Below are 18299 nucleotides of genomic sequence, written 5' to 3'. Positions count from 1 at the left end.
ATAATATATATAGGGAGTATATAATTAATTCTTCTTATTTTTTTTAGATAAATAATGTACTCCTAAGTAATTAGAATTATCACCTTTTTTCATGAGTTGGATAATATGAAATAGATAACTCTTGACCAACAAAGTAAACTCGGAAGTCAAAATGCGGGCACTTCATTCGTCATTGATAAAGCCACTCCTCCATCTTCACCTCCGATTCCCATTTTCTACTCCCATTTTTTCGCTCTCTCCACTTCGAACAAAATATCTCCACTCCCACTCCTTCACTACCAAAACTAACTGCCACGGTCGCCAACAAGATGGCCGCCGTCGACGGAAACTCCACGGCGGACCACATCGCCGGCGGTTGGTATTCCGCTCCCGACCTCCGATTGCGCGATCATCGATTTAACGTTCCTCTCAACTACTCTCTCGATCACTCTTCCTCCCCTAAAATCTCCGTATTCGCTCGGGAAGTCGTTGCTGGTATATGTTACTCTAATTTGGTTCATCATTATGGATTTTCATTTGTTTACTCTGTCTAATGATCTTCATATAGTGGATTGCAACTAACTTTGGATTGAGGTATAGTTGTTTGATTGATGGATTCACATTTGTTCCGTTAACTTATGGACATTAGCGTGATTATGTGCTGATTCTATTTGATTCGTATTTTAGGCAGTGTTTGGTCTTGGTTTAGCTCATAGAGAACTAAGAAGGTAATTTCTTGAAGTGAAGCATTAACTTTTAGCTTAACTGATATGAAGTAGTAGGAGTAGTTTTCCAAATACTGTTTAAGCTATTAGATTCAAAACTAAATTACTTGTTTCACATTTGTTCTATTAAGTTAATAAGTTACGCACTTTAGCACGCGTATATATTGATTCTATGAGTAATAACTGTTAGTATTTTCTATTAGGAACAGTTTCTGGTTAATTTATTTTGAGAAGGAGGAAGAACCTTATTTTGGTTAATTTATGCTCTCTACTGATTATCAAGTACACTGCAGTTGGTAAGGAGGAACAACCTTTGCCATATCTGCTATATTTGCAAGGTGGACCGGGCTTTGAATGCCCAAGGCCAACTGAAGCTGGAGGATGGATAAGCAGAGCATGCGAGGAGTACCGTGTAATCTTAATGGATCAGGCGCGCACTCTCTCTCTCTCTCTCCCCCTCTCTGTATCTCTCTGGTTCAACCATACTTAAATAAGCAATTTTCTGTGTTCCTTCTATCAATGCTTTTACTGCAGAGGGGAACAGGTTTATCAACATCATTAACACCATCCTCTATGTCACAAGTGAAGTCCGCTGAGGATTTAGTTAACTACTTGAGACATTTCCGAGCTGATAATATAGTACATGATGCTGAGTTCATCCGAAAACGTCTTGTCCCTGGTGCTGGACCTTGGACAATACTTGGACAGGTGGGATAGTTCTTTCCCTTTTCAGTATTTGTTTTTTCTCCTTAACCTGATCGTGCTATTCTCTCAACAAGTTGTTAAAAAGACTACTGCAAGAACATTTTTTTCATTGTCGCTTTGATTATATGTTTTCTAGAAAATTATTTGAAAATCTCTTTTGAGGTACGACTGTCATCTCATATGATGTATTGAAGTCTTAATACTGATACTAGTTATGCTTGGAATTGCCATCTGTGTGATTGGATCCATAATCGTGCAGAGCTTCGGAGGATTTTGTGCCGTTACTTACTTGAGTTTTGCTCCCAAAGGACTCAAACACGTTCTTATAACCGGCGGACTCCCTCCAATTGGAAAAGGATGCACAGCTGATGCTGTTTACAGGGCAGGCTTTGAGCAGCTTGTTCATCAGAATGAAAAATATTACAAGAGGTTTCCACAGGATATTGAAATTGTTCATGATGTCGTAAATTACCTGGCAGAATCTGAAGGAGGAGGGGTAAGGGAACTATACTTGTATACAATAACTTTTTTCATATGAGTCCATCTGATACATACTTTTCCAATAAAGTTAATGTTTCTATCTCTCTGCACCCTACTCTATCTCCTTCCTTTTCTCTGTGTGTGACATAGGTGCCTCTTCCATCTGGCGGCATCTTAACACCTCGAGGACTACAACTTCTTGGTCTCTCGGGTCTAGGATCTAGTACTGGTTTTGAACGGTTGCATTACCTGTAAGCCATCATTTTGCTATCTCCTCTTTTTCTTTTCCCCCAAAATATCATACATTTGAATCTTCACCTTTCCATACAATGGTTATAGGTTTGAGAGAGTCTGGGATCCTGTAATAGTTCAAGGAGCAAAAAGGAGAATCAGTGACTACTTCTTGAATGCTGTGAGTTATACATATCGCTGTTTCAAAGAGAAAACATTGAATTTTTATTCTCTGAGTTTAATTTTGATTAATATTGCGTAAAACTAGAGATCTAGTTCAGCAATTAGTAAATATGGTTCATGAATAAATATGCTGCCATGATATCCTCCTTAAATTTTTTACCATTGAGTTCAAATGCTTTTTGTACAGTTTAATCGGTATAAAAGTTTTCAGTGGCCTGCATTCTTCTCTGTTTATTTATATGGTACTTCTAATGACTCTCTTGATGTTAATTTTTGAATAGGATAATTCATGACTAATTAATCCTGCTTTGACTTCAAATGAAGAAATAAAAAAATAAAGGGAGGAAAGAGAAAAGAACACATGAGCGACCATCCTGATAAGGAAGAATGCAAAAATATTTCATGTGCAATGTGTGATCTCGTATGAACCAGAAATTAAATGTCATGTTAAGTTATTACCAGTTTTGTTTCTCTTGAAAATTTGATATTCTGTTGCATGGTCAAAATAAATTTAAGATGCTGGACAAAAATAAAGTTCTTTCAGATGTGGATTATCTTGGACAGTGACATATTAGCAGCTCATGATGACTTGAGGTGACGACATATAGGTGTTAAGATAACTGTAGAAGTGTTGTGTCCTTGAATGCTAACAAGAAAAAAAGATTTTTTTCATATTTGTTACTGTAGACTGTAAGATTCTTTTCATTTAGGAGATGCTAAGGATCTGAAATTCTGGCCCATTTTTGTGAGAATGAGCTGCCAGCATTTTCTTGGTAATTCGAGATGTATTTAGAAGTGCAGGAGCTGGATGATGATATCTGCTGATTTGAATTCCTTGTGACATTGCAGTATGAGAGATGGATAGCATTTGACGCAAACCCTTTATATGCTCTTTTGCATGAAAGCATATATTGCCAGGTAAACTTTTCAGTAGGAGTATGGCTACAACAGTGTGACTACTTGCCCAAAGGAATTTGTGCATCTATTTTTATAGTTTTGGATACCTATTTTCTGCATGCATGCTTGAACGGTCTAATTCATTGGCTTTTTCTGATATGAAGGGTGCCTCATCACTATGGTCTGCTCATAGAATTAGGGCTGAGAATGAGAACAAATTCGATGCAATTGAGGCAGCAAAAGGCAGCCGCCCCGTACTTTTTACTGGAGAGGTAAGACACAATGTAGACGTTTTTAGTTAAGAACCGCCATAATATAAAACAAGCATCAAACAGAAGTTTTAATTCCACCTTAAATTTTGTTATGATCTGACCTCCACATTGACGGCACGGTAGAGATGTGGCATAGACCATAGTGATTCTGAAATCATATTAATATCAGTTTGTTTATGAGCAACTATGATGTACGCGCTCATCGTTGCACATCCTATATTTCCCTTAGGTCAAGTTCCGACATAATGCTTTTACTTGCTGCAAATGTATATAGCTACTGCTACGTTGTTCTTGATTCTGTTCTAACTGCAAATTGATTCTCTTAATAGAAACAATTCAATTTGCTGTTTAGCGAAGTTCAATTTTCTTCTTCGTCTTCTTCCTAGTTGCTTCCTCATTTAGTAAATGAAAGAGATTTAATTATGGTGCTAAGGGTTCAAATTGCTGGAAATGATGATTTTTGAATGACTAAAGAGAGAATAGACCCTCAGTGGTGAGAGTTCAAACCTCAGAGGACAAATGCAAAGAAATACTATTGTTAGAGTTCAACAGGATTGAATGTCAAATCTTCCTTAGTTAACACTTTTCCTGTGAGGCACATCTGGGGAAAATAATATAAGAAAGTTCCAACTGCATACTGCTCCAAGAAGTCATGGATATTTGGTTGGGGATTGGGGGAAAGATCAATTAAACAATGTGATTGAATAGGAACGACATATGAACAACCAATATATCAGGGACGAAATCATAACCCAAGGCATACTCCACGGACCTGTTCTGAGAACTACTGAAATCATGCTTAATGTACTGGGTTTGAAGGGCTTCTCTGGCCCACATGAGGTGCTTATTGTTGATCAGAGTTGTGAGGTTTGTCTTTGTGATTTAATAAAGCCTACACTTCTTTATTATGGACATTTTGATAAATCACTCATTCAGCTGATATCACATGGATTTGTTTTGCATTTAGTCTGACGGACCATTGATCTGAGGTCAAAAATTTGCAGAATGCATTTATTTCTTTCAGCTGGAATTAAGAGACCCCTTTGTTTATTTTAGGTGAAAAACAGAAAGTTTGAACTTTTCGTATATTGAGCAGAGTGTTGATCGCCTTTTAATTTAACATGTAGATGATATTCCCATGGTTGTTTGATGAAGTCCATGCCTTGAGGCCATTCAAAGATGCGGCCCAGCTATTAGCAGAGAAGAAGGATTGGCCTTCATTATATGATATTGCTGCGTTAGAGGATAACAAGGTATGTGGTATTTCTATTAAAGCTGACAATTTCAGGCTCGTGTCATTCAATATGTTAAGGATTTTAATCTACTTTGACGTCTGTCACTTCTTATAATAGATAAGAAGTGACAGTAACCTGATTGAAGGATTTATACTTCATGTTACACCTGGGCTCTTTTTATATATAGGTACCAGTTGCAGCTGCTGTTTACTATGAAGACATGTATGTTAACTTTAAGCTATCTAAGGAGACTGCTTCTCAAATAGCAGGAATCAGGCTTTGGATTACTAATGAGTACATGCACTCTGGTCTGAGAGATGCCGGAAGTAAAGTTTTGGATCATTTGCTTGCTATGTTAAATGGAAAGAAGCCCCTGTTTTAACTCTATTGGCCACCATCAACACTTTCTCTACAGTGTCGAAGGCTTTAGATAATGCTGATGAATTTATTGGTAATTCTCTTTTTATTTCCTGTAAACCTTTCAATAAATATTTTATGCCGTGCATGGTTACTGTGTCTTAGATATCTTTAACCCCCAATCCACGCACCCACCTGCTCAAAAGATTTTATAACGAAAATAAGCCATTACAATGAACATGTCGTTGCTGAATGTCCTCTTCAGTAGTTTATATGCAGTTTGAAAGAATCAAGAAGGCAAGAACTACATATACCACATTTTGCCTTCATTAAATGCAGTGGAACAGAAGTAGTTGAATTGTTGTTGGCTTTTAGAATTTTACAAGAGCTTGTCTAGAATGTCTTGCCCAAGGATTGCCTCATTATATCTCTGGACCTTTTCTCATCTATGCTTTATGCAAGAAGTACTCCCTTCTTTGTTCTTATCCTTTCGTCCCCACCTCCCCATCTTACAACCCATGGATACACACCATAGTGAAAACGACAAGTGTATGTGTATTCATCTAGTCTAAGAAGTGCATTCCTCTTAGCGAAGGACAAGAAGTCACTTCCATATCAGAAAGGTTTTTATGCATTTTATCATCATCGTTTGTGACAGAGAGGATGGTATCAAAGATCTCATCTTCGAGCATCGAACCTTCTTCGGCAATTAGTAATGTCACTGGGACACTCTAAAGCATCTCATGATCTCTTTTCGCAAATCACATTAAATAATTAGGAACCCCCTTTTCCTCGGCCTTCTCTGTTCTTATCTGTCCCGCACCAACCCTCATTTGGTTTGGATCAATTCAATTGATTAATCATTTAGGTAAAATGTCTAACCACTAGATCTATGAAAATTAGACAAGCAATCTTTCTTCGAGTCAAGTTAACCAGTTGAAATTGAAATCGTGAACTAATTTATATTTATTTTTAGAAGTAGAAATTAAAAATTACTAAGCAATAGTTGATTTTTTACAAAATGTTGAAGTAATAAAATAGCTAATAGATTCTAGACAGTTAATTACACGGAATTTATCTATTGTAGGTGAATAACTTCATGTTAAATAAAGCAGTGAAAACAGCACGCAGAATGAAAAGGATACTATCGATCACACAGTGTAATAACATAAATTGTTGGAAATTTGGAATATAGCCGAATAGGGTCTGCTACTAAGGCTGCCCCTCCCTCGTTTTACCGGAGGGAATCCAGTAATTTGTTCTTGGTGCCAATAAGCTCTCTTATTTCAAATCTATCCTTTGTTCATCAAGCTGGTTAACCATGGCAGAATACATTTCTGAGGTTTCTTCAGTTGTTGCAAGACAAGATGGCGCCAGAAAGGTTCTTCGAGGTTGTTGACTGTAGCCTGCCGGGGCATTTGTTTCCACTGATGTAACTGGAACAGAAGCATGCACAAGTATCCTAGGCTTTGGCATTTGAATTTTATCCAATGTTGCAGCGCTCAGGCTGTATTTACTTTCATGCCGTAGTTGCTCAATGTATTGGCTTTTGCTGTATGTTTGACTTGAGACACTTTTGTCTTGTACAATTGGTTTCCAGGATCCATTTCCGGATGCGACTCCATGAACAACCTCGTTGCCTCCCTCATTCAAGACCTGGCAAGAATTGCTAGGAGATCTAAAACATGAGTTAACTTATCAATATTTCGATAAATCCTTAGTTCTTGATGGCATCCCAGTTTTATGCTTTGAGGAACTGCCAAATAGGTATCGTTGCATGAATTTCCAAGTAGTGATAATCAAGCACTATACCATTAACAGAAACGCAAAAAAGAATTATCACTAATAATCGGTAGCATTATAGTTGTACTTCCCATTAGTCTCAAAAAGGACATCAAATAAACCTACGGAAACACTCAGGCTTGCAGACGCCAAATGCACGCCCAAACAATAATCATATCACCAATATGCAAGTAAACCAGCTAGCAAACTTGATTATTGATCAGTGATGAAACTCTAGTTATGATGATTCGACATTTATCTTTGGATGGACTTACAAACCAACATTTATCTCAGTTTGTAAGTGTATTTGACTACGTATATCTTTCCTATAGATACAACTGCAAGTTCATTTAATGAATATACTTTCCAAGTGAGTTTACTTTTAAGTTGCGTTAGGAGAAACAATCCTCAGGTTTTCGCCTAGGAGTATATTTTAATAGGTTTAGTTAGCAACGAATAGAATCAGAGGGACTCCTTAAATTAATTGGAGAAACTAAACTCAACCTTTCCAAGGCTGATATCGAGTTCATCATTAGACACAACTGGCAGCAAGCGACCCAACTTGATCCAAGAGGGAAACAACTCAAAAATTTGTAGCCATATAATTAACTCAGATTAGTGGGACTGGGTCCAAAAATTATGTAGCAAGAGGACTGTGCTTCCCTCCAGGTGAGCATCATCTGGTAGGGAAAATCTAAGAGATAAATATAGTGTGTGCCCTACATGGCATTTTTATATTCAAACACTTACCCATAAATATAAAAAAGAGTAGAGAAGGCAAGGCATGAACTAAGAAAAATTGTGTATCATATGATAATTTACCTGAAGGCCCAATTAAGCGAGATTCTCGATGAGTTCTCAACAATTTCTAGATCTGCGTTGAAGTAGGAGCAAATAGTTCTTCAAGTTATACAAAACATCTCCTTACACAAACTATCAAACATATTCACCTAAATGGACTCAAATACAAGTGCATACATCATGGTTGTTTCTTTTTATTTCGGTTTACCTGAACGAGCTAAAGGAAGAGGTCCACTACAATCTTTTATCCCTTGAGATTCTAAAGATGGTAGTAAGCTCATTATGCCAATTATAGCAATATAATGACCTGTAAAAGTTTCTCCATAGTATAGCATAATAGATAAGCACATTCATTATGAAAAATGGTATCCTTAGGGAATAAGTTTGGTATTACCATTAAATTGTCCGACCACTTGTAGAATATTCACACCATATTTGAGCATTTTGGTGATGTTGGTAGGAAGCTGCTGCATATTGTCCTGCAAAATTTCAAGATAATGGAGATTGAATGAGTTGCGCAGTAACACTAATTGATCAACTCCCAAAATTGATAGCAAGAAAATCTTTCAGAGAGAGAAATTAGTTGGTGGGAGAAACAGACTAGGGACACCTTAGTCTTCCCCTCCAGCCGTGTTCCATTTAAAAGAAAGCTACAGTCAAGTAGAGTTGAAAATTAGGCCCCGGCACCAAAGAAAGAATGGAGGATTAGAGTTTAAGCTGACAAAGTAGAATAAATTAAAGTAGGCTATACGTTGTTTCTGGTGGAGCAATGATGCGGGATGCTGTCTCCATATTGTCAACATTTGTTACAAGTAGCAACTGCATGAAATTTAGCCAATAAGATTGGAACATGAAAAAAATAGTACTAGTATTATGTAAGAGCTCAAACAGTGTGATTTAAGTATATTTAAAGTAGTAAAAGTACGAAAATAAAGACCTAACTTCTTTTCTCCAGTCCTGACTGCTCATAGTAGTTGCTACTGGATGACTAGCGTTATTTAATTAGAAGAGGACAGTAGAGGAAGGTAGTGATGATCTGAAGCAAAAGAACTGCGACAGTACTCTAGATTCATATTCTGGAATTCCCCCACTAGTGAAGCCAAAATATGTGAAACAATTAACAATGTAAGGGCCAATTGGACACAAGAACCAGGACCCTCAGGAAATGTAGATTGCAAAAATGTATGAGAGAGAACAGCAACAGTTTCAGAGTAGAAAAGATATTAATAATTAAAAAAAAAAGGGCAACCCGGCACACTAAGCTTCGCTATGCGCGGGTCCGGAGAAGGGCCGGACCATAGAACACTAAATTCTTATTCAACTATAAGCAACATGCTTCAGATGAACCATCTTGCTTTTACACCTCAAAGGATTAAACAAAGGCACTTACTATTTCGTCCTTCCCTGGAGTGACCATTCCCCTTAAAATGTGGAAATCAGCATGAAAAGCTCCAAATCCAGGCTATGCAAAAATAACCAATAAGACCACCAAGGTTTCAAATTGTAGCAAGACCATTTAGTAGACAAATTAACCTGCCTTGATTTGAAAAGCAGCTACTATCCTGTCCATCTTCAGCTTTGGAGAGAATCTGCATTTACAAAGAGGCTTTGACATTATTCTAAAGTGAAAGTAACTGCGGAAATGGGATGGTGATGGTGATTGTTGAGGGAAATAGAAGTGTGAGCTCCATGTATTGACAAAAAAATATAAACTGACCGAGTTAATTTCTAGGACATGACACATGAGTAAACAATAAGGAATAACTTGCTTTAGTAAAAGCAGTTTGATGGCTAACAAAGAAAGAGGAAAATCATATTATCTCAAGAGAAAAAAAAAAGAACGGCCAATCAGAAGAACAAAAGTTTAATTGTCAAATTGGCAGTACCAACTACCACGGCTAGAGATGTCACACCATATCCTTCTAAATCTTCATGTGTATTAAGGGAACTGTTAAAAATAGAGGTGCAGTTAGTAATGACATGGCTAACACATTATAAGTACAGACCTTCTTAATACTTTTGAAACATAAGGGTGGATGTAGCTGGGGTCAACACCAATATCTTCAGCACTGGAGAAGTATCTGCTAACCTGAGCAGGATCCCAAAAATAAGATCGAAAGTCACGAGATACGAAGTCATTGAAAACCAAAGAGCAGGATCAACATGACAGATTTCACTTACCTCCTGGATAAGTTTAAGCAGATCATTGGTATCTTCATTCTGAAACCACCCAACCTTGCAGGCACACTGATCAGGACACAGATGCAACAAATCCATTTAGTGAAAACTAAGTACAAGACTAAGCAGCTTTGCAACATTTCGGATGGAAATGAACATGATAAAGTGATTTCTTCAGAATGTTGGAAACAATTTAAACCACCACTTATCTCTTCTTTGGTTCACAAAAGAACTCAGTATTTAGAGAGAAGCATATTTGCACTTTTATCTGATTTATCATGTGAGAGGAATGTTATAACGGGTCTGTAGATCTCTTAGAAGTCAAGAACAATTCCACGTCTAACCCTCTAACTAAGCAGTGTTCCTTACTTCTAGTAAATTACCAGAAAAACTATCCTGTCCTTTCTCTCCCTTACCCAACCTAACTCCCCGCCCATATATCATAGATGTTTTAGAACTCATCTTCTGGAGAGGATACTAAATTTGATTTTGTTTTTTGTTTGATTGGGCTCTATAACCATCTAAATCAATAATCATCTGAGTAACTATATGTTTCTATATGCGCTAATACAGTACAAAGTTATTTTCGTAGATTTTAAGAATGGAGTAGCACCAGTAAGTATCTTCATAGGGGTGTTCTTTTTTTTTTTTTTACAGAGCAGATCAGATTCGTCGCTGTCCACCCAAATAAATGGCACATAAATTTTTGACGCCTGCTGTGGGAGACTATTTACTATTCAATACACTAACAAGTTGTTATTTAATTCGCACAGATATTAACAGTATGCTGAAAGTCAAATTTTCTCTAACCTGGACACAAGACTTCTGGCTTTTAATTTTCAAAATCACCTCCTTTTCAATATAAAGAAATCTATGTGCTCCTAGAAAGGTTACTTTGGCTACCATACTAGTTATGCCTATCTATAACAGGATTTGTAGTTCCAAGTTTCAGAAGCTAATTTGTGAAACATTTGTTACAAGGAAATAATAAATCTTATTCCAACTCTGTTAGAAACTATAATTTCCTAATTATTCCCTCCGATAAAGAAAATAACCAAGAGAACATTATTAGGAAAGGGGATTCTTAATTGCTTTACCAACACATCTGGAATTGCTGCATTGGAATACCGATATCATGTAACCATCTAAGCAACAATAAGATGTAGTAGGTTGTGTTTGAGGACTGTTTGCTACTTGCTTGCTTATTATTGGTGAGAAATAGGGGTCCTTTGCGGTTGAAGAGGTCAAGAAGATGTGAGTATGATAGTGAAATTAATGGGGGGTCCAGCACAAGTAAAAGTCAGGCAACATTTTAGTCAGCACCTCAAATACAAGGTGTAGAAAAATCACAGAACTTGCACATACAGCACTTGTATATCAATGACCACAACATTATAACAATGCAAAGCGAGCCATAATACTCGGGAAGAAATACAGTAATATCCTGCACTAAAAGAGAATAAATGGTAGCAAAAGTATAAACTGCATACAAGTTCTGGGATGTGCAAGTAGAATTGAGGTATACAAGCTGGAATTAGAAGTTTAGTTGCTATGACTTCAGGTTTTCATATTGGAAACTAATATGACAAATTTTATGAGGAAACATGAAAGATTGGTATACCTTGACAGACATCAGTAACACCATAGAAGCGTCTTGGAGGGAAAAGTCATTCCTATACTTGTACACCTTGAGGCACATGAAAACAGATGATAAATCTCCAGAACACACTCCCATTAGATTCAAAAAATATTCAACATATTCTACAGTGGATGCATCAAGATGCTGCACTTACACTGTGAACAGACCACAGCATCCACTTTTATTTTCAGCTTTTATCTACTTACATTAGATTATGAATGATAGCTTAAAAACATTAAGCAAACTAGAGTTAAGACACAAATGCAGCTTCGAAAGGAAGCATATGTCAGTTTCAATGTTCGTTATAAATTTAAGAAGCTCATTACTCCGTTTGCATCTTGGTCTATCTTACCTGTTTCAACAGTGATGGTAGCTCATGTGATCTTAAGGGGACCTCGTTGTTAGCCACTGCATGATCAATGCCTCTGCATTTGAATTTCAAACATAAGTTTATCTCAAGTAAGAGAATCAGGACCAGCTCGAAAGCAACGAGACAACTGAATTTAACTCATTTTGTAAAAAGCAACAAATATAGTGGGACTAAAATAGATCTTTGTATGTTCTGCTAAGGAGTAATTGATTGAAATTAAGTCCTTTATATATATATATATATATATATATATGTCTGTCTGCAAAAGCACATAAAGAGGTTTATTGATGGGCATCAACTACATTGCATAAGAAATTTGATAAGTACTGTTTAAGCAGCAAATTCCAGTTGTGCGGTCGCATAAGGCTATGCTGTTAGAGGATATTGACTAAACTAAACTTGCCTCAAATTAATCCCTTGTGTTTCTCTGTTTGCACCTTAATTTACCTATGTTTTTCATTTTGATGCATTCACATAGACAATTCCACTAAAACATTGACAATTCAATAATTAAAAATGTAGCACAATCAGTACTGATTCAGCTGATTTATTAGGTCAAGCCACAAACATATTAGCTTCATTGGCATAACGTTAAACGTATATGCATAAGTATATCAGCAATGGCACGTAACCTGATCTGCACAACGATTTTATAAGATTCCAACATGAAATACCTAATTTATGACACCACGTTTTGAGAATTAGTCCAGCAGTAAACAGAGCACGCATTTCAAACAATGCCAAACAACTCAAAGCTTGGCCGCAATCCATAGTTCAAATTTTTGTCAAACGATTGAAGCTGAAAAATTCGACTTCAATTTTCCAAAAACAGTTTGTGCTGATGTGATGAAAAAAGTATGTATGTGTGTGTAGAGGTGCACATTTTGCTTTAAATTCTACATCTGCCTCTCTACACACAGTTAGTAAATGAGTTAATTAGTGAGCAGAAATAGAGAAGAATGTATGCGGACTTGGCTAAAGAGAGGCAGAGGTCACTGAAAACTGAAAGATTATTAAGGTGACCACTCTGCATATACAGAGACATCAAATCGGCCACCGTCCCCACCAGCATCGACGCCGTGCCGGCGTTCTGCACCTTCGCCGAGCTGCTTGTTGGTCTCTCCATTTTCGAGAACGCTAAGTAACTGCAGTCTGCTTCTTCTCGTTTTCGAATTCGCTCAACAGCAGTAACAAATTAAAACAACAGCTTTATGTTGCTTTAGTTCACGTTTTTCGCGTTTCTCCATTTTGGCTTGTTCGTGTTCTTCTTGCATGCAGAGCTTTCCCGTTGCCAAGTGTTGCAAAACGTTAAACCGTTGTACAGCTTGCAATTCATGAATTCCAAACTCTGGAATCTCTTCGTTCTCTATTTTTTGCCCGCCAACCCAAAGATAATACTACTACGTGTACTGTTGTTTAGAATTTAGAAATCAAAACCAACCACAAACATGAATTTGGGCTGCTCCATCTTTGAAAGTTAGTCCAAATTCAATTTTGAGAAAATATACCCATTAATTCCAAACTATTTAGGAATTTTTACCTCCTATAGCAAAGATTAATACCTTATTTATTTTAAATAAATACCATTTAAAAAAAATTATATTCTATAGATACCTTTTAATGTTTATAGCAAAATATCTAATTTTGGTTACCTTCTACCCCTAAGCCACTAAATACGCTATTCAGTTACGCTATTTTCTTTCTCTCTCTACTTTGATACATGTCATTCTCTTTCCCCATTCCCTGAAAATTTGTCTGGTATACCTATACCGAAGACTTCTCTGATTCTACAAAATACAACATCACCTCTGAATTCTAACCATGACGGCATAATTGCGGGCAACATTGACCACTTCAGGAAGACCCATGCCTAGAATAATTTAGGAGTCTGGTGCCGTTGGAAGCTTAAAGAATCGGAGTATTATTATGGCAATAATTTGCTGAATCCAAACATGGTTGCCGGGAAGCTAAGGGCTGACCACGACAGTTGGATTGCTTTTCACCACTTTCGAGGCAAGTGAAATTATCAGTTTTTTTACTGTACAGGATGCGTGGAACAGTGAAATTCAGGATTTATGCTCGACGGAGGACTCACCGAAAATTAGGGTTTGTTCTTGAACAAAGACGACAGAGTTTGGGGCTGAGCAACTTGATTTTCTGTTAATATATTTCAACGTATCACGTAGTATTTTCAAGTATTTCATTGCATTCATTGTCTTTTTTTCCATTGTAATTCAATGTATCTCGCTGTATTTCATGTATTTCATTGTATTCACTGTCTTTTTTTATTGTATTTCAATGTATCCCGCTGTATTCTATGTATTTCATTGTATTCACTGTTTCGCTATATGCCATGAATGTATTCATATATTTTTTTAATTAATATAATTTATGTATTCAGATGTATTATATAATTTCTCTGAAGATTGCTATATTTTTGGGGTATTTTTCGGTTGAGATTTTTTTTTTTATACAAGGAAATACAAAATTTGTGTGTTATAATTGAGTTTGTTGAGTTATATTAGGAGTCTATTATGTTAATTGATTCACTTTCCGTTTAAAAACAGTGTAATTCCCTGTTTCACGCCGTGAATACAGTCGAATACAATAGTTTGTCCAGCTGTAATCCCATGTTTCACGCCATGAATACAGTCGAATACACTCGAATACAACAACTGATTAGCTGGACTTACTTGATTCACGCCTATTTTTGCTATTGTATTCATGAATACAGTAGCTTAAATACATCTAATACATCTTTAAAAACAGAAAACATATCTACAATCCGTAATATAGCAAATGGTATCTATAAATAGCTAATTACCACTAAAAGATAGTGCTTTATGAAAATTTTCCAACTATTTACCCGTTAATGCCCATGCCTAAATTATTTATTTCTCCTATCCATGCGGCCCAAACTATTTAACCGGCCTTTATTCTATTCGCACTGCCGCGGCCTCACCAACTGCAATAAAGGGCTCCTTAATTTCAAATTTAATCCCTCTGCTTCTTTGTCAAGAGAGTTAGAATGTTTTTTACCTTTTTTTTTTAGTTTTATTATAATAACTTCACTTTAAGTACTTTGCTGACCTGCTTTAATTTAAGAACTTTTTTAGCCTGTGTCTAAAACTTGGGGCCATTATCATTAGGGGAAGTTTGCCTATGAACTCGAAGAAACTAGTACTCCCATGTACTAGCTCTTACGTGTATTTGAATATTTATCATTGTTGGGCTTGAAGCTCTTGAATTTAAAATTTTTATTTTGAAGATTTCTTGTTTGATTCAAAGTGGATGCTGTTAAATGCTGCTTATAATATCTTGTGGAAGTTCGTACTGAAATTTGATAGCATTTGGAGTTGATTTGAGGTGATTGAGATCAAAATTTTCAGCTAAAATTCGAAGAAGAACATAGTTACCTAATATTATACTGCTACGTATATTGTAATAATCGAAGAAGAACACAGTTACCTAAATATGTTGTAGGAGTATATAGCTATACTGCAGTAGTATATTATTATAGTTTACAATATACTGCAACGTATATTGTAATAATCGAAGAAGAACACAGTTACCTAACAGTATACCCCTACAATATACAATATACTATAGGAGTATATAGTTAAACTGCAACAATATACTATGATAGTATACAATATATTGTTATAGTATACTGTAATAATATGCAATATACTGTAACGGTATGTTGTAATGGTATACAATATACTATAATAGCATACTTATTACCCGTAAATTCACTTGCCTTTTTTCCTTTTAATTTGCTTTAAGCTTTTACCCAGTGCGAGGGGCAAATTGAAAATTCAAATCTTTTTTTTTGTTTTGATTTATTCTATGACTTGAATTCCAAGACTTCTGACTTCTCCAAAACATTAATCTACCATTGCAGGACCTTGAAGTTTTGAAACTCATAAATTGGGTTTGTTGAGTTTGTGGTTATTTTGAAACTCAAAACAAGATTTTTTTTTAACTCTTTGCATACAATTATATACCTTGTTGGTATAGCTATATGCTATACTGGTATCATATGTTAGTTAATATTTTTTGATTGTATTAACTATATTTAATTGATACACAATTTGATTTTTCTTTAGTAATAGTATAAAAAAGAATAATAAAAAATAGTGAAAACAGTAAATGAAATTAGATTATGAAGAGAAAAAGAATATAAAAAAAGAAGTTAAATGAAATTAGAAAAGGAAAAAAGAAAAAATAAGAAGAAAACGAGAAAAAAGAAAAGGAGAAAAGAAAAAAAAAAGAAAAAAAGAAAAAAAAAAGAAAAAAAGAAAAAGAAAAGAAGCATAGAAATAAAAAAGAATTGGAGAATAAAGAAAAAATTCCACACAAAAACTACTATGGGTAGGACATGTAATTAGTTTATGGGTAGAAAAATAAATGGATAGACAAGGGTGAATAGTTTTATTTTTGTGAGTAACTGTGTCATTCCCCCTTCAATTTTTGCGTTTTCTAGTAAAACCAAATTTAGAAATATATACTTTTACCTGCTCTAAAAAATAATATCTGATAAATATATATTTTTAGGAAATTTACACAAAAATACAGTTAGATGAAGCATTTTTCACCCGCCTAACCAAGAAATACAATTTTCATCCGATAGCCCACAAACATTTCTAAAAATAAGTCAAACTTTGTGTCACGTCCCATTTCCATAACAGGTCATTATGGCGCCCAACACCATTACTGGACAAGCCAACACGGAAAATACTGAATAAACTTTCATTTACATTTACCCAAAAATAGTTAAAATAATGCTTTAAGTTGAAATAAAAATCAGAAATGATTAATAAAGTCATAATAATCACATGACCCCAAAATGATACAGTCTACTAATGTGTGTGCCAAGACCTGGTGTCACAAGCTGTGAGCAACTAGTAGAATATATAAAAGAATCACACTATCCTAATGTCCGAAAACGAATAGACAACAAAAATACATAAGAAAGACTTCTTCAGGCTGCTGAACGACATGGGAGGGAAGTAGCTCACCGTAGAAGTCTCGAGTCCGCTCAGGGATGCGCACCAGACTGAGAGCCAGATACACATGCCTCAGATCCTGTACAATTAAGTACAGAAGTGTAGTATGAGTACATAAACAATATGTACCCAGTAAGTATCCCGTCTAATCTTGAAGAAGTAGAGACGAGAGGCCGACTTGATACTTACTAGGGTCAAATAATATGAGAAGAATTTATGATAAGCATAGATAACACAATTTATTAACGTTTTATGGCAATGAGTAACAGTTCTTTTTCCAAATAATATCATGGTGTCCATTTACATTTTCAAGGCATATATGAAGTTCAGTCCACCGAGAAAAATTAAGTAAAGCATGCACAAATAACACCGAGGGACGTACGACCCGATCCAACATAAAAGTAAAGTGTGCACTGCCGAGTGTCGAAAGGCTCGAACTATAGATGCATCTATTACCCCGCTCGCGAATCACACGTGCGACGCGGTCAAATATAAATAACCTCATCAACAAGCAGACAATAATATATATATCGGAGGGGTAGTTATTCACAGGAATATCCAAATTCTCTTTTAAAAGACCAAACAGGATAAGGTTCTTCCACTAGTCTCATTTACCTTAATCAAAATAATTTATACGAATCCGAATTTATCATCAAGTTACAAGAATATCACGTAGAGCATGCTTTGGGGTCCTAGACTACCCGGACTTAACATAGTAGTAGCTACGCATGGACTCTCGTCACCTATTGCGTACGTAGCCCCTGCATATAATAACAATTAATTCCATTATTACACCTATGGGGACAATTCCCTCTTACAAGGTTAGAAAGGAGACTCACCTCGCTCCAAAGTGCACTTCCAATACCAAGAACGAGCCCAAGCCCTCAATTCGGATCCAAACGATCCCAAACTAGTTAAATGAGGTAAGAACTAGTCAATATAGGTTCGCCAGATCGAATTCTAGCTATTTAAGCAACTTCCCAACCTTTAACACAAGTTTTCTAAAATCCGACCCGAGGCCCACGTGCCCGGATTCCGAAATTTTTCGAAGGAAGTTGTTCTCTATAACCTAAGGATAGATAATATATGATTTCTTATTTATTCCATAGCAAATTTCGTGGTTAAATCTAACTTTTACTAAAATCCTAGGTTTTTGCTCTAACCCCATGATTTCACCCTAATACTTGTGTTAAATCTACCCAAGACAAAATCATTAAACTAGAAATAGGTAGAACACACTTACCTCAAGATGCTAGGTGAAGATCTTCTCTAAAAAAGCTCTAAATTCGCCAATGGAAGAGTGAAAAAGTGATAAAAATAACTTAGAACCCGTATTAAATGAACCTCACTGCCTCAGCGATTTCCGCATCTGCAATAAAGAGGACCGCATCTGCGAAAGGGACTAAAATGGCTGGGACCGCTTCTGCGGTCTTGAGGCCGCATCTGCGGCTTGGGA

At 36.0% G+C, this 18299-nt stretch overlaps 2 protein-coding genes across 6 annotated transcripts; one reads left to right on the top strand and one right to left on the bottom strand.

Moving 5' to 3' along the window:
• Positions 1 to 93: 93 nt before the first annotated feature.
• LOC104219895 (uncharacterized) lies at positions 94 to 6670 on the top strand. Of its 2 annotated transcripts, XR_709398.2 has the most exons (11): positions 142 to 474; positions 998 to 1134; positions 1239 to 1412; positions 1669 to 1905; positions 2040 to 2140; positions 2229 to 2301; positions 3153 to 3221; positions 3365 to 3472; positions 4600 to 4725; positions 4895 to 5158; positions 6393 to 6670. XR_709398.2 is itself a non-coding variant. In XM_009770665.2 (10 exons), the coding sequence occupies exons 1-10, from the start codon at positions 309 to 311 to the stop codon at positions 5087 to 5089; spliced, it is 1386 nt and encodes a 461-aa protein (XP_009768967.1). In that variant the 5' UTR covers positions 94 to 308; the 3' UTR covers positions 5090 to 5226. The 2 variants fall into 2 exon arrangements, 1 of the variants encoding a protein (XP_009768967.1); XM_009770665.2 differs by lacking the exon at positions 6393 to 6670 and having other exon boundaries at positions 94 to 474; positions 4895 to 5226.
• On the bottom strand, positions 6200 to 13030 carry LOC104219894 (E4 SUMO-protein ligase PIAL2-like). Of its 4 annotated transcripts, none has more exons than XM_009770659.2 (13): positions 12806 to 13030; positions 11817 to 11889; positions 11447 to 11512; positions 9829 to 9894; positions 9654 to 9736; positions 9185 to 9236; positions 9038 to 9109; positions 8399 to 8466; positions 8249 to 8297; positions 8042 to 8126; positions 7856 to 7954; positions 7669 to 7720; positions 6200 to 6733 (listed from the first exon to the last, which is right to left on the bottom strand). In XM_009770659.2, the coding sequence occupies exons 1-13, from the start codon at positions 12958 to 12960 to the stop codon at positions 6346 to 6348; spliced, it is 1308 nt and encodes a 435-aa protein (XP_009768961.1). In that variant the 5' UTR covers positions 12961 to 13030; the 3' UTR covers positions 6200 to 6345. The 4 variants fall into 4 exon arrangements, with proteins under 4 accessions (XP_009768961.1, XP_009768962.1, XP_009768965.1 ...); XM_009770660.2 differs by having other exon boundaries at positions 8258 to 8297; XM_009770663.2 differs by having other exon boundaries at positions 6633 to 6720.
• Positions 13031 to 18299: the final 5269 nt, after the last annotated feature.

This window comes from Nicotiana sylvestris, chromosome 1 (genome assembly GCF_000393655.2).
Source record: "Nicotiana sylvestris chromosome 1, ASM39365v2, whole genome shotgun sequence".
Taxonomy (NCBI): domain Eukaryota; kingdom Viridiplantae; phylum Streptophyta; class Magnoliopsida; order Solanales; family Solanaceae; genus Nicotiana; species Nicotiana sylvestris.
This window is presented reverse-complemented; position numbering and strand designations above follow the sequence as displayed.

Excerpts from the sequence above, each read along its gene's own strand:
- LOC104219894 (XM_009770659.2), bottom strand. The coding sequence starts at position 12,960 with ATGGAGAGACCAACAAGCAGCTCGGCGAAGGTGCAGAACGCCGGCACG. Across the intron at positions 9,895-11,446 it reads TGTTACTGATGTCTGTCAAG|TGTGCCTGCAAGGTTGGGTG; the intron begins GTATACCAATCT and ends TGTCCTGATCAG. Across the intron at positions 8,467-9,037 it reads CTCCAGGGAAGGACGAAATA|TTGCTACTTGTAACAAATGT; the intron begins GTAAGTGCCTTT and ends AATTTCATGCAG.
- LOC104219895 (XM_009770665.2), top strand. The coding sequence starts at position 309 with ATGGCCGCCGTCGACGGAAACTCCACGGCGGACCACATCGCCGGCGGT. Across the intron at positions 1,906-2,039 it reads CAGAATCTGAAGGAGGAGGG|GTGCCTCTTCCATCTGGCGG; the intron begins GTAAGGGAACTA and ends TGTGTGACATAG. Across the intron at positions 2,141-2,228 it reads TTTGAACGGTTGCATTACCT|GTTTGAGAGAGTCTGGGATC; the intron begins GTAAGCCATCAT and ends CAATGGTTATAG.